General features: G+C 31.6%; 3 protein-coding genes across 5 annotated transcripts; 1 reads left to right on the forward strand and 2 right to left on the reverse strand.

The window, feature by feature from the left end:
• LOC149902914 (uncharacterized) lies at nucleotides 1-23,291 on the reverse strand. Of its 3 annotated transcripts, none has more exons than XM_090109745.1 (7): nucleotides 23,198-23,291; nucleotides 4,748-4,821; nucleotides 4,402-4,575; nucleotides 3,693-3,807; nucleotides 2,505-2,639; nucleotides 2,017-2,287; nucleotides 1-176 (listed from the first exon to the last, which is right to left on the reverse strand). In XM_090109745.1, exons 2-7 carry the CDS (start codon nucleotides 4,804-4,806, stop codon nucleotides 37-39), a joined length of 894 nt encoding a protein of 297 aa, XP_089965871.1. In that variant the 5' UTR covers nucleotides 4,807-4,821; nucleotides 23,198-23,291; the 3' UTR covers nucleotides 1-36. The 3 variants fall into 3 exon arrangements, with proteins under 3 accessions (XP_089965871.1, XP_089965870.1, XP_089965869.1); XM_090109744.1 differs by lacking the exon at nucleotides 23,198-23,291 and adding an exon at nucleotides 5,194-5,308; XM_090109743.1 differs by lacking the exon at nucleotides 23,198-23,291 and adding an exon at nucleotides 5,010-5,285.
• LOC149902915 (ubiquinone biosynthesis O-methyltransferase, mitochondrial-like) lies at nucleotides 6,926-9,605 on the reverse strand. The gene is made up of 5 exons (XM_090109699.1): nucleotides 9,442-9,605; nucleotides 8,893-9,007; nucleotides 8,663-8,797; nucleotides 8,143-8,413; nucleotides 6,926-7,053 (listed from the first exon to the last, which is right to left on the reverse strand). The coding sequence occupies exons 1-5, from the start codon at nucleotides 9,603-9,605 to the stop codon at nucleotides 6,926-6,928; spliced, it is 813 nt and encodes a 270-aa protein (XP_089965825.1).
• LOC149902916 (uncharacterized) lies at nucleotides 10,311-16,677 on the forward strand. Its single transcript, XM_090109700.1, has 9 exons — nucleotides 10,311-10,544; nucleotides 10,740-10,903; nucleotides 11,331-11,524; nucleotides 11,969-12,178; nucleotides 12,541-12,712; nucleotides 12,834-13,008; nucleotides 13,079-13,715; nucleotides 14,061-14,176; nucleotides 16,507-16,677. The coding sequence occupies exons 1-9, from the start codon at nucleotides 10,311-10,313 to the stop codon at nucleotides 16,675-16,677; spliced, it is 2,073 nt and encodes a 690-aa protein (XP_089965826.1).
• Nucleotides 23,292-24,977: the final 1,686 nt, after the last annotated feature.

Here is a 24,977-nt window from a genome sequence, read left to right on the forward strand (position 1 = left end):
TTATTAATCAGCTTTTATTCAACAACAAAGTTATTCTTATGATAGAGTAGATGTCACGTTAGGATCCAGCTTACAAGCTTGTAGGGCAAAGCACAGAGTTTGCGAATCAATCCAGGTCCATTTGTTTGTAAATGGATTGTATGTGATCCCTTGCACTATCTCCACGTGACAATTATCTGTAACAAATCCATACAAAACATTTAATAAGTAATTTAGACGTCTTCTTTAAGTTCCTTGGAATCGTCATATATATACTGACATCATTAGACACATAAAACTGAAAGAATACATTCGGTCGCTCTGGCTGCTGGCTCTGGATCACGGGTGGCTGAATTGTTCGAGTCCCGTCAAGTGGTCGATTATTTTCTATCTATATCTATACTAATATTATAAAGAGGAAAGGTTTGTATGTATGTATGTATGGTTTTCACGCATAAACTACTGGACCGATTTTGATGAAATTTGGCACAGATAATCTTTAGACCCTGAGAAAGAACATGGGCTACCTTTTATTGCGAAATATGTACTCCGGGCGAAGCCGGGGCGGACCGCTAGTTCTTTATAAATTTTTTATCGTCATAGTTTTACTATAAGCTTCTTCTAGAAGCGCTCTTGAATTGTGATAACATAGTTTTACCAGTTACTACCGGCAAGGAAAGTAGTATATTAAGTTTCGTATTTTAAAAGATTATTATTACCTAATATACTTATTTTAGCTTCATTTTCAGAGAATTATTATAGGTCAAGTAATAATTTAAGGGTTCCGTACATACTAGCTATTTTTTCTTTAAAAAAACCAATGAAACGTTGTATAAGTAATATTTTAAAATGTCTTTATTTTCATATATTTTATGTGAGCACTTATCACTTGGAAATAGATGTCGCTATCAGCAATAATGAAGCAAAAACTTGCATAATATCCCGTTTTATATAATACTAGAGGTCCGCCCCGGCTTCGCCCGTGGTACATATTTCGCAATAGAAGGTAGCCTATGTCCTTTCTCGGGTATCAAAATATCTCCGTACCAAATTTCATGCAAATTGGTTCAGTAGTTTAGGCGTGATTGAGTAACAGACAGACAGACAGAGTTACTTTCGCATTTATAATATTAGTATGGATGTTAAACATTTGTTTTATTTTCATTTTATTGTTGTTTTTGAATTTTTTGTCAACATTCTTAAGATTCTGTGATTTTTGTGTGTACGTGTTGCCGTTATAATTATCAAATAAAAAAAAATGTTTATCTTCCGAATTTTTAAGCTATTGCATAGCTTTTATCTCAGACTTTGAGCACGGCGACCGAATGTAAAAAATCCGTAACGAAAAAACCTAACACCCCCACTCCAACCGGCACAGCGATGCGATGCTATGCAATAGCTTTACCGCGGCAGTCCTCCAGTTCCACATTTATTTATTTTTTTGAGAGCCCACTTAAATATTTACTTTTTTCTTATTTACTTATACATACTGTATAATTTTCAAATGTACTGCAACAATTACGTTTCATAAGATACAGCCTGGTGATAGACGGACGGACAGACAGACAGCGAAACAAGGTCCCGTTATTCCCATGTGTTCAAAGAAAATATTATTTATCCAATTAACGTAAAATAATCCTGTATTTAACATCAAATAAAGTACCTTTATCAGTGTCGAGTACTTATAGCTAACTGGATTAAACAAACCAACTTTGTGTTCTTAGATAAGCATTATTGAGTGAAGTGGTTGATAAAGTTTGAAATTCAAAAGAATTTAAACTAAGTTTTAACATATTGGTGTATATCAGCCACTTTCGATATTTTAAAATGAAAGGACTATGAGCTATCTTTAATAATACAAAGATTATTACTAGCGTGGTTTTACCCGCGGACGAACACGCAGTTAAATTCATATATTTCTATAGCTCATGTTTTATTCTGATATATCCAAACAACACAAATGTTTCCTGTATTAAATCTAAGTATGAAGTATAGCCATTACAACCGGCCCATTCTATCATTTCTACATATACTCACTTCTTTCCAATAAAAACGTGACCTCATTCGGCGTAGTGAATTTATCATACTGATGTGTGCCCTTTGGTATAGCATTAAGTATATACTCCGCTACAAAGATACCGAGAACTTGCGTCAATCTCGATCTATTGGGGGTAGTTATGAATATCTTTCCCCCTGGCTTCACTGCTTCTACACACGATTTGACAAACAGTTCCTTGTCCGCTACATGCTCTATGACTTCGGACGCTACCACTGCATCATAGTGGTCGGTAAATTCCTTTGAATGTTCCTGGAATTTAATAAAACAAATTATAATACCTACCCAAAAAAAAAAAAATATTTTTTTTTTAATAATTGCCAATAGGCAAGACACATTAACAATAGAAATTGTATGGTTAGGAGCGGTTAACTTTTTAATATATGGTACAAAAATATATATTCTTTAGATAGAAATTAAGTCAACTCTGATTTATTTACTATAGCAAATTTTAAACATAAAAGCTTACCTCAATAGTAGTGCATAAATATGTAGGTTTGTTGTCAGCTATTTTAGGGTCGATGGTACTGTGTTGTTTCGCTAATTCAATTAATTCTTTGCTCGCATCTACTCCAGTTACGTTTGCACCAATTCTAGCCAAGCCCTTGAATTAAGTTAATTATTTTTTTCCATAAAATAAAGCAACATTAATTTATTAACTAATCTATACCACTCAGGAGTAATGTAGATCCTACTTCTGATACAATTTACAAAATTGGTTAAGAACTTTTGAGATTATTTATTTCAATTATTTTTACTAACTCTGGAACAAGTAACTCAATCATGAACATCTTGTCATGTATTAGTTAAAATGTATTTTTAGTAAAATACATAATATGTAGACACGTGTGCCGAGCACACGTGTCAAAAGTGAAACTTCTTTGCTAATACTCCAAGATACCAAAATCGTCTCCTTACTCCATGACATACGACTCTCAACGCGTCTAAAGAGGTTTCATTTCAAAATAACACAGAACTAATTCATATAGTTCTTCTAGCTTATTAATTGTTTAATACATTTAATTACTATAAAATATCTGAGACAGATAATTCAGTCCATTAATATCAAACCATAAATCTACTACAAAGTTATTTTAGATTCAAAACTGGAAACAAACCTTGGCATTATTGAAGTAAACCTTTCACTATATACAGACCTGGATAGTTTCAATAATAATAATATTATTGAAACTATCCAGTTCTGTATGCATTAATAGTTATTAGTTATGTGATTATATATTGCATTTTCTATATAAACTCTAATTTATTTTTAGTCTAGTAATATGTTGTTTCATCTAATTATTCAAAATTTTATTATAACTGCAAAGAAACAACAGACTTATTATAAAGCTACATTGATTAGGTAATTACAAATTTAGATAAATTTATATTATTATATAATTAATTTTCCTTAATTATTAAGTTGTCTGATGTCACCTTACAATAATACTTGTACTTGTTTATTCAGTACTAGAGGTCCGCCCCGGCTTCGCCCGTGGTACATATTTCGCAATAAAAGGTAGCCTATGTCCTTTCTCGGGTATCAAAATATGTCCATACCAAATTTCATGCAAATTGGTTCAGTAGTTTAGGCATGATTGAGTAACAGACAGACAGACAGAGTTACTTTCGCATTTATAATATTAGTATGGATTACCTCAGATAGAATCCCTCCGCCACAACCAATATCCAATATATTTTTATTAGCCAATGGGGTAAGAGTTTTCCCTCTTTCTGATTCAGATACAAGACCATCTCTTACAAATGGTACTCTAGTGGAAACGAGAAAATAATTAAAAAAAAGATTGTTGTGTGGTTTTATGAAACCACGGTAAAAGTGAAACTGTTTGAACGGTTCCGAACACTGCTTTGTGTAGCGCATGTCGCGTGACGGTCGGCTGCCGAGTAGGTATACCTACTCGGCAGCCGCGATACACGCGACATGCGCTACACAGACCAAAAAGTTTGAGACGATGTAATAAAAGTTTCACTTTAATAAGTATATTGCTAGTATATGATGTGACGATATTAAAAAAAAAATATTTAACAATACTAACAATAAGTGGATTTTAGCTGTAAGCCAATTATTAATAGATGCAAAAACAATGTTATTCTATAAAGGTTTTATTTCTTCGAGGTATTGAACCCTAAAAATAGTCAGAATAGAAAAAGCAAGCAATATTGTAATAAAAATAAAGAGGGAGATGGAGTTTTTTATGTTTGGTAAGTCTGAGAATATGTCATAAGATATTTTTATACTGCTAAGAGGAATTCATGGCTGAATAAAGATTTTTATTATTACCATTGTGTAAAAAATGACAGCGCTATACAAGTTGACCGGTACCATTGAAATTAAAATGTTATACCTGAGAAGATTAAAGCTATGCAATGCTTTAATACTTCCGTTGGGATCCCACCAGTCCTTCAACAGGTTTGTGTGTCTCTGAACATCACCTTCGTCCACTGTTGATTTTGCCTTGTCCGACTTTGACATGTTCATACTTAATGACATACTCCTCTTTAAATTATTTTTAAGTAGTCTGAAATAACAAAAATTACAACTGTATAGTCAACACATCGCTACAGTTATTAATAATTTTGGTTGCATTATTATATAAGTGATGAATCGTATATCTTAAACAATGTATGTGTTCAAATAAATTATTATTTATATAGGTACTAATGATTTAAGGAATTATCACATAAACTTACCCATTATTGAGAAGACATTTTGTTACCCAAGTAAACGGTCGTAACGAAGTCACGTTCATTTTTGTTGATACACTCTAAAACAAAAAGCTCCTGCTTTATCAACGGATCTCTCTCAAATGATTGTAAAATTAGCACAATGGAATAAATATGCATCAGCTGAACAATTACAATAGGTACGAATATTTCTAACAAATTATAACTAATTATTGAATACTTATGTTTGTTCCTTAATAGTAGTCAAATAATAATGAACCTCAAGTACCTTCAGAAACGATCGAATGTTTCGTAACAGTAAGTAAAAATTATTTTATTTTTAGCATGAAACCGGTTGTTGGTTATGTTTACTTTTTGTATTTTGAACGATAAAATAAATTCAGCACATAACTATAAAGAGTTCTCATAAAATACTGTTTTCGTTACTTTAATATAAGCTTAAAAGTACGTACTATTAAACATATAACCGTAAGCTCGAACACTATAATTATTTATTTTTGGGTATCGGGTTTATGGACTGTCATTTTTTTTCATTGGTCACTTGTCATTGTCATCTGTAATGAGTGCTGCCAGTCAAAAAATACTGCTTGTCTTTATTTTACAGTTCTATATTCAGTGAGGAAGAAGATGGAATGAATGCAGAAAAAAATATTTTTCAGCCTTTAGAAAGATGTTTAAATAGTAATTTCACAATAACGAACAAAAGCAATTATTTCTATTTTCATTTATGGTAACACTCAAACAAATGACGGAATGTATCTCTTCATTTTGGCGCGAATACAGTAAAATAAAAAAAAAAACATTGAAAAAATATCATCTTTTTAGACTAGTATATATTTTAAGTACATACAATATACATACAGTACATATAATATATTATTATGATTTTAAATATCTTTAAATATTATTATGATGTTAAAAGACGAGCAGGTAGGGTAGTTTTGCGTTACTATACAAAGTTGCTTTAAATTTTGATATTATTTCATTGGTAACAAAAGCAATGGAGTCGGTTATCCGTCGGCAACCGAGCAGCTTCAGCAGCCAAAAGAATCACAATCAACAGCTCATGGATCTCTTGGAATCGGACACATTGGACTTTCTACCGTAATCTTGAGGTAACGACCTTCATGTTTTGTTGCCTTTAAACATGAATTAGGTACTTACAGAATATAAACTACACATTATGCCATTTAGTATCTATAGGTAGGTGTAGGTTTTGTTGTGTAGGTAGTATATTACTCCTGGTCATGGTCCCTAATATTATATGGGCGATATAAGCGCACCTCAACGAAGTCTCGGGCACACTGTTAATACCTATTGTTAATGTATTATTATTATTATATAAATATGTATAATATTTAATTATTATTCCCAACGAGAAATCAACCGGATGTTTAAATCGGAAAATATTAATTACCTATACTGTAGGACGTAGTACTTATTAAATGTCTAGGTATAGTGTATACAATATACATACCTATTGTATACATACATACCTACCTATATTCCACCTTCGTACCTATAGTAGCTACGAATAGTGAATAATATAATATTCTGAAATGTAGCTTACTATAATCCGTTAAACAACGATTTATTACGGTTTAAGTTACAACCCGGCATGTAATATCGTACTGTGTGAATTGTGATATACCTTCACTATCTTCTGAGGGCCATATCGCGTGATAGGGATCACGTGTAAAATAATAAAACAGTTTAGATTGACACGTCATAATGTATAGGCACAATTTAAAGGCTTTTTAAAAAAAAAATATGTAGGTAGTTATTTTACTTCTCAGTTAAAATTAAGCTCTCTTACTTTAATTACCTTTACCTATGCCATATAAATAATTACAATGCTATCCGTTTTGTGACTAGGATTTTTAAAAGAACACCTCGTACTACCTTTTGCTTGTTAGGAATTATCACAATTACTAAATCTCGGGTTATCCTAGAAACTGTATACTTATTTTTAGTGTGTGTATTATTACGTTATTGTCACAATTTTTAATAAAGTACAGATTTTTATATATAAAGTAACTAGGTACTTATAGATTTTATATATAAATAAAATACTGTTCTTTATGTATCTAATATAACAACTTTATTCGTATTATTCGTTTAGGCTCGTACAGGGTTTAATTAGGATATTCAATAAAGTTAATTTAAACATAATATAATTATGTATTATGATATGGAAGAATTCAACTTGCTCGCTTGTAGCGCAAAGCACAGAGGATGCGAATTCACCCAAGCCCACTTGTTGTTAAATGGATTGTAAGTGATCCCTTTCACTAGCTCCACTTGGCAATTATCTGTAACAAATAATCCGAATATTCAATATATGTATAGTCTACGGTGTATCAAATGTTATAAGTTACAATTTTTAGCAATCTGGGATTACCTTAACGGAGGCGGATCTGTAGTCTATAGTCTATACAAGTTGATTATACAAAAGCTTCTTGGTATCATGGACTAATAAAAATATTTCTATTCGTCCATGTTGGTATACAACTTGAACTATCTTAAATCTTAATACATACTATTATAAAGGCGAAAGTTTGTAAATATGGATGTATGGATGTTTGTTACTCTTTCACGTAAAAACTACTGAACCGATTACAATGAAATTTAGCACACATATAGAGGGTAACTTGGATTAACACATAGGATAGGTTTTATCCCGGAAATCCCTTGGGAACGGGAACTATGCGGGTTTTCCTTTGAAAACGCGGGCGAAGCCGCGGGCGGAAATCTAGTACAGTACATATTATTGTACTTATTATAAGAACTTCATCGGAGCAAAATTAACTCAATTAAAAACACCAGTTGTCAGGTACCTAAGCATTAAATGAGGGAAATGTTGGATGAACGAAAGTGTGGATTTTGTCATAACAACTATTAAATAAGTTTAACGTTTTTTTTGTAATAGATATCCTACTTCTTTCTATAGGTAAGACTTGATAGAAGCGATATTGAAATGGCATTTTATTGTGTAAGTGTAACAAAAAATTTGAATTATAAAACACTTAATGAAATATTTTATATACCTACCTACTTATTATCTACTTAATTTGAATTTTAATTGAAACTTAGATAACGTAATTTATGGGTGTTTTATTAGGTAGGTTAAATTAATTTTAAAATTTGCTAAGATATTGGAAATGAATGGATGAATAGAGATCAAAACACGATGAAACACATTTTATATACACAATTTAAAATATCTTGTCGTAACGACTACATTTTCGACCTTTAAGTGGGTATAAAATTTTTATGGTGAAATCATGTCAAGTACGGAGCTCAGAGAGTGCTCAGTATAGATGAGGTAATTGCAATTTAGCATGTCAATAGTGTACCTAAAACCTGCATAATTGTATAAATTGCATTTATGAAATACTTACTTCTTCCCAATAAAGTCGTCACCTCATTGGGTGTCGTGAATTTATCATACTGGTGCGTGCCTCTCGGCAAGGCATTCAGTACATACTCCGCTACAAAGATACCCAGGATTTGCGTCCATCTCGATCTATTGGGAGTTGTTATGAATATTTTTCCCCCTGGCTTCACCGCTTCTACACAAGATTTAACAAACAGTTCCTTGTCCGCAACGTGCTCTATAATTTCTGATGCTACAACTGCGTCATAGTGTTCAAAAAATTCATTTGAATGTTCCTGCAATTTCATTCCTGATTTGGTTGATGTTATAAAAACTTCGTACACCAGGAGTTTGGAAATAGTAGGACCAGGCGCAAAAACGTAGGTAGGTCGACTCGTCAAATGAAATGGTCAATAAACTTTACAAAAAAAAAATTAAATACTGTCCATCATTAATTTGGCCAATAAAGTAGAATACGAAGTTAGAGCTGTTATCATGAAACGTAGAGGAAATCTAAAGCATTGTAAATAATAATTATTAGGTACCTCAATAGTATTGCAGTAATATGTAGGTCTGTTGTCAGCTATTTTAGGGTCTATGTGGCTATGCTGTTTTGCTAATTGAATTAAATCTTTACTCGCATCAACACCAGTTATGATTGCACCAATTCTTGCCAAGCCCTTGAATTAAAAAGAAGAAGTAGGACTAGAATAAAATAAAGAATAATAAAATGGCCAAGGGATACTGACAATAAATAAAATAATTAAATGACTACCTCAGATAATATTCCTCCGCCGCAGCCTATATCAAGAATCTTCTTATTGGCCAAAGGGGTAGAAGTTTTATCTCGTTCTATTTCCGACACAAGACCATCTCTTACAAAAGGTACTCTAGTGCAATTGAGAAACTTGTTACACAAAAGATATATGAACATAATTTAACTAAACATGTTATTGACATCTATTGGTTAGAAGAGACATTACATGAATATTTAGTTAATTTAATATTTGCTAATATTCTTGTACGAATATTTTGTTTATTCTGATCTTTACAGAAAGATCGGACATTGGTCCGATTTATTTCTGTCGTGCATAAAATTATAACCTCCTCATTGGTCAAGTGTTTAAAATTATAATTCTGAAGATCTTGAAAGAAGATCCTTAACTTCATAGCAATTGATAAAACATGATAGATAGGAAACAAACAACTTTATGGAACCTCAACAATTATCTATTTAGCAACTAAGGTTCTCGTGATCCAGTATTCTCAGTAGAGATTTACGACTGATGAAGCAGGACAATTTATTTTTTATGTATTCATGCACCTGATAGAATTGAAGCTATGTAATCCCTTAATACTTCCATTGGGATCCCACCAGTCATTAATCAGATTACTATGTCTCTGAACATCCCCTTCGTCTACTGTTGATTTTGCCTTATTTGACGTAGACATATTCATACATAACGGTACACTTCTCGTTAAGTACATGGTTTTTAATAAATCTGAAATAATATAAATTTTCAGCATATTTTCGTCATTTTTAGGTAAGGTTACTGCTGGAACTATCTCATACTAGCTATCTATAGGATTTATTAGTTTATTGTCATGCATGAAACGCTATGAGTAATGAAAAAAATACATCTTGAATTTCAATTTTACTAGATAAAATATTTTATACTTACAGATTATTACATTTGATAATCCATATAGGTGATCGTAACGAATATAGGTTCATTTTATTTGAAACACTCTTAAACATAGCAGTCATGGTTATTCAATCTTTCGATTTGAAATTAGATGGTCCACAAGTCCATATGTTGTTCACTTTTAGATAGTACGGTTGTGGTTTTTACTGTTCTGTAGGTTGCCTAGTATAACAAAATCTTAATATATATAAATCTCGTGTCACAATGTTTGTCCTCAATGGACTCCTAAACCACTTAACCGATTATAATAAAATTCTCACACCATGTGCAGTTCGATCCAACTTGAGAGATAGGATAGTTTAAACATGTAGGTACCACGGGCGAAGCCGGGGCGGACCACTAGTATTATAATATGAACTTCACGGTATCCCCTTACTTTTTTATGAGAAAGGAGTTTGCACTCGTTACACATGTCTTCATGTGTCAACTCAAGATTATGAACTGTCGAAAGGAGGAACGATTGTTTATCAAATTCAAATAAAATAATATGAATAAAGGAGTGTCCAATAAAAATGTAATCGTGAGCAGCAATGAATCACATGCTAAAAGTGTTTTTACCTTAACATTTGTTTTAGAGATACTCGGTCTGGATGTTTGGCATGATTGCAATGAAGGCTGGATAGATTTAGGGACATGTTACCAAGGGATAAAGGTACAATATCAATTATACCCAGGGCAGATTTATGATGTGGATATTTTGATCTGGCCTCATGTGGTTAAGGTTGGTAAAATCGTTTCTTTGGATAATAATAATTATAGAAAGACATGCTATTACGACTACTATCATTGTACAACAGAAGCATAAAGTTGAGTCATGAATAGATGCTAAAACAGGATGTTATAGGAGGTATCAACTTATAGATACAGAAGAATGTACCAAAAATAAATCACTTAAGAATACATATTCGATGTGCAGATTTGGTGTGGAATGCAATACGGATGGGTTCGAACGTGGCAGTTTTTGGAGAGACGCTGGTTTGCTTTTTCAATACGCCATGCCTTTCCTGTCAGAGTTATAGATTTCCAGAACTTCGTAGCTACAGTGACACCTACGTTTGGTTTCGGGGCACTCAGTGCAAAGTAAACAGTACTTTGATTTAGTTTAGTTTACCATCGAATCCGATGAGATTTCTGTTCAATTCTTGAACTGTTAAAATATAAAATAATTGTATTATTCTTTGCATTTTGAGAGATTGATGAAATTGAGCTTATTTTGTTTGTGAATGAGGGCAATGAAGTTATTTTGTTTTTATGAAATTGGAAGCGAATATTTTCCCTGAATTCCTATAATTAACCAGATAATCGAGAAAAATTGTATCACATAAGGTTTGTCACACTTACTTACCTACTTTTAAAAAAATGGATCCAAGAAACAGGTCTTGTACGTCGTTGTTATTTTCAAAAACAGTAATGGAAAATGTCATACTGTTAATTTTAACACTAATCGTACAATTACTTCCTTTCCTTTATCTATAATGAACATATCGTTTAATTATTTTATTTTAAGTGCAAAGAATGACAAAAATGTGGAAGTATATCTGCCTGATTTGAAGTTTGGTGAGCGAAGATATTTTGGTACTGTCATTGAAAAAGAGGAGAGTATAGAATCATTTATTCAACACATTATATGGAGTAACGTGGTTGGATTTATACCGAAGTCTTATTTGGATGGAGTATTTGATTGTCCCAATACCGTGTCAGGTTGCGATTTCAAAAATTTCTATAATTTTATGCGAGATTAGTTACTTACTTAAAATGCATTGCCGAAGGTTCTGGCTTTGATGCGTTCATATTTGATAAGCTCTCAATATAAAAGGCCAAATTTTATTATCACTTCAATCGTCTTCATTAATTTTAATTTAATTTATTATGTCGGAATATTAGAGTACCTTCTTAATATTGGCAACAAATTGACATTGTTATTTTATATGTAAATTATTTGGAACATTGCACAGTATTCATTACTGATACAAATATCATTTACGGAGTAAAAATTGATTTCGAGTAAGTATTTTGTTTTGTTTCGTTGAATTAATGATTAGGATATTACTGCACTTTTTACTTAGAATTCGAGCGTAAAGAAAATAAGCTTTTTATGCATTTTTCATGACCTATTTTCATATTATTTATTCCTATTCTAATAAGATATCAGACATCAAGATGCTGTGATTTCAAAAGTTCAAGAAACAATTCTAAGTAGAATTATGTCTGAGGAAGAAATAGAACCTGAACCTGAAGAACTGTCCAAGCCAAGAGATAGACGAGAATCTAAATTTCCAAAAGAAAAAAAGAAAATTCTGGAAGCCCCAAAAATAAAGTTTGAAATAAACCTTACTGGTGACGTTATATTGGCCGGTATATTTTGTTCCTAATATTATGTAGCTTGTTGTCTTGTCCGATGATTATGATGATGATGCTTATTTGTTAAAAGTTACCTTTTTTGACTCGTTTATTACAATATGAATATTGCAACATAATTGACGAAAAGTGAAAATGAAGAAAGAGAAAGAAACAGTTTTAAAAAACAGTTTTAAACAAAATTAGGCTTTCTTAAAGACTAGTGATAAAAATAATATTCATCGGCCTTATAGACGACAAAGGTTTTAGGACATCGTGATGGATTATTGTCAAGCTCGTCCTAAGTGCCTAAATCTAGATAGATTATAGCCAAAAAAAATTAAGGGAATTTTAGAAGCTAATGACCTAAATTATTTCAGGAGTTGGGAGGATAACACAATTTGAAACTATTGGTGACCGACCAGCAGAACTCGGGGAAATAATAGTGTTAATAAGCAGTAATAATCTTCCCGCTCATGATGATTTACCAATTATATTCGTGAATGTGGAATCATTGAGCGATGTACCTTTAGAAGCATTTAAAAAAGCGAGGTATTTATTATGCTGGGCACTTTTCACGTGAAAATTAGTATCTATTACTTCCATTATTAAATTTTTACTCATATGAAATATTCTGATTCTCAAAATCATATTCAATCTGATAACATTTCAGGATATCTCAATTATATACACGATGGAAAATTGGGGACGAAGTACACGATTCTGCTATACAACAAATTAAAACAAAGAAACAAGTAAATTTTAACGACCGCCATGCTATCCCGTTAGAACATTGCATAGCACCACATGTGACGTCATCATTTTTGGATAATCTATTTGAAATTGAGGTAGAATTACGATTTTATACTTAATTTCTTATTTGGACGCTTTGGGCTAGATTTTATATTAAATTTTCAGTTACGAGGAATACTCCAAACCTCTAACAGCAATAGCAATACAAAGTTTTTTAATCAAGATACGATATCAAGATCACCGATCAACGATGTGCATGATGCATGTATTGCAATAACAAAAATCGATGCAAGTGTCTTGTCTAAAGGAATTAATCGTTTGGTGCGAGGAGAATTTTCGTTATTCCCTCTCGACAGAAGGGTCATTAACCTAGAACGCGAAGGTATCTGTACAAATGATATAAATGGCATCCGAAAGCCTTTGAAGCCTGATATAATCGTTCAGCCCTCTATCATTTTACAAGCACAAATTACGTTAGAGGTCTCGATAGGTTTTGTTGGATGTAGGCCAAAGGAATTATGCCTAAGTTTATCGAGATTATATTGTTTTGTTGACGATTCAAATACTGTCATAGCTCTGCTTCGTAAAATAACTGAGATCAACGATGAAATATTGGCCAGTTCGGAAAGGGATAATTTGTTAACGGGGTTTGTATTAGATACAGGGGATAAGGTTATTTTTTATGTGGAAGGAAGGCGGCACGGTCCTATTTTACAAATCTGGCGTATGGCGGAAGACTTTTATTCTTCTATGAAAACTCTGTTTTCATCTTCATATACTTATGCGACACGCTTGTATCCTAGTAAGTAATAACAGAAAAAATCTTGAAACTTTTCCCTATTTATTCGATTATAGTATATATTAAGATATTATGTTGTAATCAAGCATTCTTTAGTATTTGCTGCCTTGAAGAATCAACTCATAAATATTTAAATTTACTTTTTTAAAAGTACATTTTTATATTTAACCTATTTTTTTTTGCTTTATAATTTACATACATTTACAAAAGAGTGTTACCTACGTAATTTTTCATTAAATAGGTTTTCATGAAGTAGTTCTGTGTCACTGAATTTACAAGTAGGTATGTAGATTGTAGATAACATAATATAATGTGTTTCCTATCATTAAAACGTAAGTTATATTTCAGATATGCTTATATCACCTATGCCATTCTCCATATTAAAAATGTATGCACCTTTGTCGGTATTACTGGCATGTCCTCCAGTGTATGTGCGTCCTACATTACCTTTACCAGCTCGTTCTGTAAGTCATAGTAAATGAATTATAGTAGAGCCATTTTAATAGGCAACATTTGACAGTTCAACAAAATTCAACAACGTAACCTAGTAACCACGACATAGAATAACATGATAGTTCGTTTTGTTAGAACTGCACATTTGTTTAACTTTTTTCAATTACGATTACATATTTATAATAATAATGACCGATACAAGTAATTTTAGGATTTGATTTTACCGATAAACCATTCTAAACATAATAAACAATTTCTGATTTAAAGAACTGACGTCACAGAACAGTAAAGTAGATAGAAGTGTGATGTGGGCGTGGCCCACGTGTCAATGATAAGTTTAGATCACCTAACTTGCTCTCAGTTGTGCGCAGAAAAATATTCGAGTCGGTTGTCAGCTGTCAAACCTTTTTTCCATATTTATTCATTAAGTAGGACGTGTTGTTCGGTATAAAGAGTGCAAAAATTATAGCAGACGAAATAATATCAGCAATGAAGGCATTTCATACCGTCGGTAAGTCTTATTTTAATTTATTTTAATTATATTTTATGTTATAACTTCGCTTGTCGTAATTTGTCAAAATTGTATACAAATATCTAGTCAAAATGAACCTTAATCCATAAGAAATTAGTACTATTATAGATTGAACAGCAAACAAGACTTTCTGGAATATTATTGCAATAAACAAACGAATTTCGCTTTAGTGATGCTTGTGGTGCATATCGACAGTATCGATACTTTAGAAAAGACAAACATTATAAATATTAAATTTTATTTTATTTTTCCTTAGCTTTCAGTTGTCTAATTTATTTATAGATTTCCCAAAGAGGCTAATTTAAAAGAGAAATGGATAAATGCAACGTGACGAGTTAACTGGATGCCGAACAGTACTAAGCGGTCTAACAAAGGCCACCGATACATCAAACCTACAGCAGTTCCAAGATTTAAAATAATGCATACTTTCTGTTTGTATTTTGTAAATATAGATTTATACTATTCTATTCCGTTTTTTATTTAATAATAATAATATAAAAAGACGTACTTAGTAGTAATAAACATACTCCAAAATGTGACGCATTATACTATACTCATATAAAAGAAAGAAAAAAAAATACACAAAAAATATTTATTTGTGAATTATCGATAACAAGGCTGACATCCCTCAGAGCATAGCATCAGATAAATATCAAGTTAATGTCATTAATGTTGAGTGACACAAATTTCAACCTTATCTCTATGTGTTGCGTTTCAAATTTATATCTATCGAAAACTAACGCCCTCTGTTGTGGAGTAGCTGAATGTTTTCGAATTTGGAATTTCTGTGCAATGAGAAACAAAACAGCTAATATACCTAGGGATGTTATACTAAAATAAACCGTAACATGGTGCGTTAGGGTACATATTGAAATGCTGAATTTATAACCTAAGTCAGTTTTTACTCCAATTAAGCTGTCCAATCAAAGGCATAGTTTACTTGTAGTGTACTGTATAACTATCGGTTTAAATGTGTGGGTTTGGCGACACTGGTTTTCATACTAATTAGACATTACAGCACTTCTATATGTTTTTACTGTTCTGTGACTGACGTCGCTACAATTTTGTGTCAATAAACCTTTTTTCTTTTTAAATACCAGAGACGTTACTCTAAAAATCGAAATCTGACATCTAGAATCGAATGCATTGATTACTTGGGAATAAAAATTATCATAAATTATTGACATGTGTTTCAAGTTCGATTGACAAATGTTTCAAGTCCGTATCGATTAATTCACTTTAATCGATGTTTTTAAGCAGGTTACCACCCTGTGAAGATAAAATTGCTAGACGTCAAATGTTGCCTATTAAATTGGCTCTACTATATGTATATTTAGTTTGGTTATCATCGTTTGTCAAATTTCCTTCATATTATTGGTGTTTAATAACTGATATCTATGATGCAATGTTTGTCGTCAAAATCATTATTCAAATTAAACGTAGATACTAACTTTAGTTATGAGTCATTTATTATAGCAAAAACCTATTTCAACTAATGCTGGACTAAGATCCACCTCTATCAAAATTTTTGCATAATATTCATATAGAAAGCTGTTATAATATAAAATTACATAACATCTTGTATTCCCCAAGGAGTGGACTGAAAGCATAACATGGAAGTAATACACGTATTTTGCTAGCTACATTAATTATATCTACAAGGACTTGTACGCTTTAAAATTGATTGTATTTCTTAGTAATTAGTTTTTAATGAATAACATACATCGTAACGAGCTATAAGTTTTGAATATATTATTTAGAGATATTGGAGTAACCAAGATAATAGATATGGTTAACACCAATTTGCAGGCAATGCTAAAGTTCGGTCGTTTACTAGCGAATAAATTACGTTCGACACCATGCCGTAATGAGATGCCATCTCCCGATGAATTATCCAGTTTTAGATTGGAACTGTGCTCGCCACCGCGACCCGGGTGCACCTTCCGAGATGATATTAATTTGGGTAAAGATATATTATAAACTTGAAAAAAACCTTCCTTAAGAATCACTCTTTCTATTAAAAAAAACTTCATCAAAATCCGTTGCGTAGTTTTAAAGACGTATATTATATTATTTTATGTGACTTCGTTATATACTATGTAGTGATTTCAGGTGGTTGATATAGTTTTCTGAACGGCAGTAATCACAGAAGTTCAGAGACTAATCGCAATTTAATAGTGGTTGATTTTCCGAGAATTATTGTTAATAACTAATAGTTTAAAATTTTATATAAAGTTGATTAATTTAAGAGACATGAAGAATGGAATGCTTCTGAATTTAAGGCTCATTTTGAGCTCATTAGTGTAATTAGTTACAGTTAGGTTTGAATCATGCCGAAAAGGCCACCGCCCATCATTATGAGTTTTCAATGTCCTTCACAAAAATGGACATTGAAATCTCTTTTTTAAAAAGTGAAATTTATAATTATTTAAGTCAATTGTGTATTTTTCAATTTCAGTACCAAATGCATCACAATCCCGGAGTGCGATACTTGAAAATATTTTTAAAAAAGGTCCCAGCAAAAATTGCATCAAATAATGAAAAATTGTTACAAAATAAACACGATGACTTTCAAAGAGATCTCTTTCATTAAATGATAATTACAGTTTTAATAAGCTCTTTTGGATACGCGAAATTAAATGCTTCGGATTAATATTTTGAACTGTTAAACTCTATGATGTTGGACGCGATGGCTTCAAGTTAAAATAATCTGAAACACAAACAGGCGGTCTAGTTCCGATTAACCTTCCTGAATAGCCTACGGTTAGTGCTTACCGAGTTGTAATTACAGCTTTCATTGTTAAGTTTGAAACACGTTTAAACGACTTCTTGCATCTGAGACGTAGTCCATTCAGGCGAAAGCGTGATTTTCTTATTATTCACAGCTGACTTTTCTATCTTAATCTTAATACTATTATAAAGGCGAAAGTTTGTATGGATGTTTGTTACTCTTTCACGTAAAAACTACTGAACCGATTACAATGAAATTTAGCACACATATAGAGGGTAACTTGGATTAACACATAGGATAGGTTTTATCTCGGAAATCCCACGGGAACGGGAACTATGCGGGTTTTCCTTTGAAAACGCGGGCGAAGCCGCGGGCGGAAATCTAGTATGGAATAATTTATCAGCTTTTGATCAAGACAATACTTTCCTTTCACTTACGAGTAATTTGTAATATGTTAATTCGTTTAATGGTAATCGTATGAAGGAAAACTTTTCGTAGGTACGCAAGGTGAAATAATTTAAGGCAAAGTAAGTGAATAATTGTACGAAAATTTGTGCATACTTAGTCGAGTTTGTCGCAAATGTTTAAGCTTGTTTGAATTAACTCTACCGAGTTGATATGTTCTAACGAGAGTTGTATTTGTTGGGTAAGTACGACTAAAAATTATTTTCCAAAGCGTTTCATGTTTTGTTCTTTTAGTACTGCATAATTAACTGTTTACGAAACTTGGTGTTATTGCTTATAAACAGGTTGACCGTGACTGCGTTCTGATGTGGTTCTGATTAGAAAGTAGATACGTGAATTGGAACTACAAAGGTTTTAATAAGTAGGTAAGTAAGTACTTAGTTTATTTATCGATAGGTACGATTTGACTTCCATAAGTACAATGAGTATTATAAATAAGCATACTTCGTTAGAAATATCAGAATTCCGTTCAATCTATGAATCATGTACAATCATGTAACAATATAAAATACAGTAAAATAAATCGTATATCTTATCAATAGGTAGCATAAATATAATGTTGTTAAAGTCTTTTTGAACCACTGTTGGTGTCGAGCATTATTTTTGTTTATAGCGCGGCGAGCGGGCATTATGCATCGATGGATATTACGCGATTTGCAATGGTGAAGCGAAAGGCTTTTTACTCACAAATGAGAATATTTTTTACTATTGACGTTTTTATTCAACTTGTAGAAAGAAATTAAGAAAATGAATGGCAGTGATGAAGTTGTAAATTTCGTAGTCTGCTTATTTATAATTAGGTGTTTAATGTAAGTAAAAAAAAAATCGTTTGTAATTTAGTATTTATGCAAATTGGTAATAGGATAACACTTTAAAACAAACCGAATACATGTATAAAATAAGGTTAAAATGTAAAACAATCCATGTAGGTAATGATAAGAGAAAATTAATAAGGTAGAGCTACAAGTAGAGGTAGGTAAATTATATGTATTTTCTTTTGCGTTCGTCTTAAATTGAATTAAAGGAAGAAACTTAAGTGCTATTTCTTTGGGTAATAACATTTCTTAGCCTCGTTGGCTAATAAGACTAACGTAAAGTAAAGATTAAAGAACATATTTGTATTGCTTGTATTCTATTAAGTTTTTTTTGTATCTATTTTCTATAATTATAATAAAAATGAATCGCCAAATGTTTTGCTAAGCGTAAAACTTGAGGACAAATTTGGCAAATTTTTTAATCCATTTTTGGACATAGAAGGTTCTTATGGAGAGAAAACACGAAAAAGGGTCAATCGGGCAGATCAATTTCTGCTGGAGTAGCAAGTAGGTACCTATACCTAATTAATAATATCTAGTTCACTTGGTAGAAATATTACAAAGATTGTCAGTGAAATTATTTTGTATTATTAGAAATAATTAATTTTCTTTAGATAGATGATAAATATTACATCGGCGCCCAATGCCCATCTTACATACCTATGTTTTTCGAAATAATTGTTTACAAGATAACAAAACCTCATATTGCATGTTGTTGAAAACTAAAAATTCCTAGAAAAAATGTAAATATGACCCTTAATCCGTCCAGTAATCTCTTCCCAGTAAAACAAATACTCGTAATATGTTCACGATAAATTCATTCGCTCATGTTAAAACAATGCTGCTGTAAATTTTTATTTTCATCGCAAATACTTTATGGCTGTTTATCTCGAAACTAAAATGGCTTTCGGATGTTGCGGACGGAAACGGTCGCTTATTTAGGATTAATGTGCATTGCAAAATGTTATCCTGATTTTTGCGCTTATAGAAACTTTAAAGCGCATTCGTGAGTGCAACTAGCATGGATAGTTGTTGCAAAGGAAACAGGGAAAAGGAAAAAGGGGTTACATAATTGAAATAATAAGATATAGAAATATAATTATGTAAAATTTAAAACATAAGCGTAAATTAGGTACCTAAAGTGGCTTTCACGAATGCACTTCCAAAATCCTACAAGCGCAAAAATAAGGATAACATTTGGAGGGTTGCTAAATAAGCATAATTATCTTCATTTAATAATCCTCGCAATAACATTACTACTTATAACCATTTACCAAATATAATATGATATTTACAGAAGGTAAGACTCAATTTAAAATTTTAATTTAAACAGGGTCTGCAAAGATTGGCTTCATTCCGTACTCTATACAAGCGTTGTTTACTAACTAAATACGTTCCAGGTATTTGAACTATCCCTAAGGCGGTGCGGTTACCTTTACGGTTTATCCGATGGCTAATTACAAAATAATATGAGCTCCAGATATATCAGCTTGCTGGCTTATTCGTGGAATTTAAGGTTAGGCTTATAATTTATACAATTAATTAATTAATTATACATATACATACATAGGCACATTTTAATTGGTTAATTGCTTGTCGTTTGTGAGAATAATTACTTTTCTATAAGTTTTACTTCAAAAGTTCAAACTTATTAAATAATACATTGTTCACTGTATTTTTGTACAATAAGTTTAAACGTTAAGAGGAAATCGCAATTTTCCAAATTACTCATTGTTCGCAGTTACCTCAATGAACTATATTAAATATAAATCATACATTTACTTTTCGTTACAATGACGAATAATTTACGTAAACAAAAATTAAATACCAAGTGAATAAACTAATTTGAGTCCACGACATGCATGATGAATTAAAATGCATAATTAAAAAAATTAAAATGACTCTTATTTTATTTGTAAATCGTACAGTGAAGTTTAAAATTTTCTTAAAGAAAGAGTTATTGTTACTTTTTCAAGAACTTTACATAATTCGCTTATAAAAAATTAAACACAAATAGAGTAACAATGCTTTCTTACTATGTTTTTTAATCATTCTCATTTATATACAAAAGATCTCTTGAAACTTTACATTAACTCTTAGAAAATGAGTCCCTATAACTTTAGATTTGGGTTGGATATTATAGGCTTAGTTGTGTAGTTATTTGCCGAGAGCGAATTGGCTTCGCTGGCGTGACACTACACTAGTTAAACTTAATTCCACAGATACCAATCTGACACGTAACACTGAATTAATATAAGTATTATAAAACTGGACTCTGACAAACTGTAATAGACTTTACAATCCGCTGGCAAAATTCCTTCTCAAACAAGTGTGTACCTATGTCCTATACGGTCCTACCTATAAGGTCATTACAATTTTGAAAGTTTAAAGGGCTACGCTGTAATGATAAGATGTACACTTCGGCTTAATTATACAATACAGAGTTTAACAAAGATTTGTGCCCACGATGTTTTAATTAATTACTTCGCCTTTTTCTTAATAACGCCGCCGTCATTAAGGAAAAGGAAATTCGTCATTTATTTCGATAAAACAATATGCCCCAAGCCAGAAATTGTGTATTTTTTAATTTTCCTCCAATTAGCTCTTCGTTTTCGGTCGTGTCATTGTTACAACAGCAATTATATAATAACCTTACTACCTTCAAATTTTCATCAAACTTTGTATATCCTCTAAGAATAATTTAATACCTAAATTTGATTTATAATGTAAATAAATAAGGAGAGTTATAAAAAACATAAGTATCAATTATAAAGATCAATTATGATTTTATTCCATAAAAATATGCATTTTTATAGCCTAATTGCTTCCTAATAATGTCCATGATAGCAAACACTTTCTGAGTTATTTTTCATAATATATTATATGATGCGTCATTTAATACATAAGCTCTACAAAATATGATGCAGAACCTGTGAAATCTGCCGTTAATGTTTAGTTTTTGCCGTGCTTCCAATTGTATTGGTTTGTAATCACATCACATCTTAACTTGATGATTAACGTTAAAGAGTAGATAACTTTTAAAGTGAAACTTTTATTACATCGTCTCAAACTTTTTGGTCTGTGTAGCGCATGTCGCGTGACGAGTAGGTATAAAGCAGTGTTCGGAAAGTTTCACTTTTACCGTGGTTTCATAAAACCACACAACATTTTTTTAAGTCTAAAGTCAAATATGTAAGTCAGAAAAGGTTATATAATTGGTACAAATCAAAATCCATGTAAGTAATAACTTAATTTAAAATTTAAACATGTCGAATTGATTTTAGTTTCGCCTTGCTATTTATATCAGCCTATTTAATTTATACACAGGACATCGACATTCATAGATTATACTCATATTATATGTTGGCTATATCGTACTTATATCGTAACTTGTATGTTAGCGGAGCCCTAACCCATTCAATTTAACTTTCTAAGACGGGTTATCGATCTAATCGGTCGGAATAGATGGGCATGCTTCAGACCAGTAATTTTCATGCTAAAACTGTCGTTTATACATCGCCACATAATAAGTTTCATGGAACTTGTAATAACATCATCATCTTTAGTACATTGCCTTTAAATACTTAGATATATACGTTTCCTTCTTGATTGGGAATTATCGTTCGATAAGAATTAGTAACAATGTATAAAACACTGTTTACAGTTTCATAACTTCTGTAGGTATATTATATAGGATACCTATTGATATATTGCATCAATATTGAAAATAGACACAAACAAAAAATGTTAAATGGGAACTGGTCGAGTCATTGAGAGACTCATAGTTATGTGGGTATTTGTCGCAAGACTTTAAAAAATATAGGTATGAAATATCTCGAGCATTGTTAAGCTATCGTAGCCATTCAATTAAGAAGGAAAAAATATATTCAACAATGGAAATACTGCGAATCGAGAATAGCTTCAAGTAGAATCCAGTAAGTGGTATCGTACTATCGCACAAACTGCAATCTACAAGTTTATTCTATAAAAGGAAGGATTATAACAAATATCGTTCAATATAAGGCGATTTTGAAGGTACTCCAAAGACACTGGAGAACCATTAGAGAGCACACACGATCTTGTCTAGTGATTAATGTTTGCAGAGACGCTATATAGCTCCGACTGCGGACAAACGGCCATTGTCATTTATTGCCTAGTTACCAGCTTGTCTCAGTTCCGTATTCACGAGCTATGAGATACTGTGTTATTAGCAAATGGCACTACATGCGCTAAACTTGAACGTAATTATACTAATACGACTCGCTTTAGCCGCTTTAGAGCCATAATCTGCTACAGACACCCCTTTCATTGTCGTCTTTTGAAGAAAATTGCGAAGTCAAATGCATTACTTAGACAGAAGTTAGTTAATATTCGTACAGACGTCCAACGTATAATGATATCCGAGTAAATTATTACTGACATGTTTCATCAAATTACTATTATTTTATTAGTTTTTTTTAATTCGTAATAATAATCAATGTGTACTTACAATGACCAGCCGGTTTCTCAATGTTGAACAGGTGTGGCTGACACAAATAACAATAATTACCCAAAGATAAAGCTTATATTGATTTAAATATAAGTACAGAAGGTCATACGAAATATTGTATTAAAATTTTTAGGAGGGAAATCTTGTAGAATGTGAATACCACCTATGATTGGGTGCGTTTGTTTATTAAGTTAGTTTGTAAAGTAATGTATAGTATATGTTTTGAAGAAATGCGTGGGGGGCATAGGCAGTTCGTAAATCGTAGTGCATCATAATAATTATTACGCTTTGAAAATAAAGTTTTTCCTAATTTAGGTATCAAGTTTTTTTTATTAGAATTTGCATAGATTTTTCATAGATACTGTGCTAGGTTTTCAAATGATACTCCCCAATGAAAACGTTCTATTCATTTTGTTATACTTATATCTAGGTATACTATAAACCACGACCACGCAAGCAATTTCAATAAAATAATGGTATTAAAGTTTGATATTAATATTTTTAGAGAACTGGAAAAACTGCAATATCCAATTCATTAAGGGAAAAAATTGAGTGAAAATTCTTATCGACGTGATGTTGAATCATAGAAACAGATGCTGACTAGGTGAAAGCTTAGATTGATAATTGAGATGGAATATTAACGCTCCACTTGCTTTTAGGTCAATCTTTAGAAATTAAAATATTACACATGAGCGAACAGGTAAAATATTTCATTGGAATTTTCTAGATCAGCACTTATCAATTTTAAGTGAAAATTTTATATACAATTGTATAGGTGTGATGCATTTAGAAATTGAGATGTTTTTAAGTTATTGTCAGTAAATGGATTAGTTTTTTATAAGCGAATATTTCCGTACCTAATATAATATTATTTTTATCGATGAACATGGTACCTGAATACCGCTAGTTTCCAGACACGAGAACTTTAGTTCCGTACTTTTACGCTTTCAAAACGTTCCTTTATTTATTGGTTTATCCTTTCATTAATGTAATGAAGTCACTTGTTTGTTTAATTCAATCCATAATTCTTGGTTACATAGCTTATATACTCGCGGTGTATATTATTGTATTACGGTATAATTGATTGATAGAACTGTGTAACATTGATGGAATCTTCGTGTCTACAATACCTCATTAGTTGGACGTTGAATCGAGGAGTTCAAAATAAAATAAAGAGCTTTAAAGAATTAATAGATCCATTGGTTAGCCCGAGTGATGTATTGCACACTTTTCTTTGCAAATAAAAAGCCGCGTACATTAGTAATTTAATTGTTTTAGCATTTATATTATAGTAACATTTGATTTAGTCGTACCTAGTCGTACGTAGTCGTCCATACAAGTCTTATTATTTACTAGCGGTTCGCCCCGGCTTCGCCCGTGGTCCATATTTACGTTTTTCTCTACATAAGAACCATCCTCGTACTGCAAGGAATATAATGAAAAAAGAATTATCGAAATCGGTTCAGCCGTTCTCGAGTTATGCGCTTGCCAACACATTTTGCGATTCATTTTTATATATAAGAAGAAGATTATTAAAGCTTTAGCTTTGAATTATCATTCTTAATAATACATGATAATACCAAGAAAATCATTCTTTGATCTTTGAAAAATTTTAACTAGATAGGTATATTTAATTTAAGTGCTTCGTCTATATTTGAGTGTAAAAATGACAAATTGTGTATGATTAGCAAGGACCAGTATAATTGCTATGAAATTGAAATATGAATTCATTATATTATTACGCAAATATATATTAATTAAACTTAGATATCTAATATAC

Source organism: Colias eurytheme, chromosome 14 (assembly GCF_061535395.1).
Source record: "Colias eurytheme isolate Ceu_HAF_F1 chromosome 14, ilColEury1 Martin Lab GWU primary, whole genome shotgun sequence".
Lineage (NCBI taxonomy): Eukaryota > Metazoa > Arthropoda > Insecta > Lepidoptera > Pieridae > Colias > Colias eurytheme.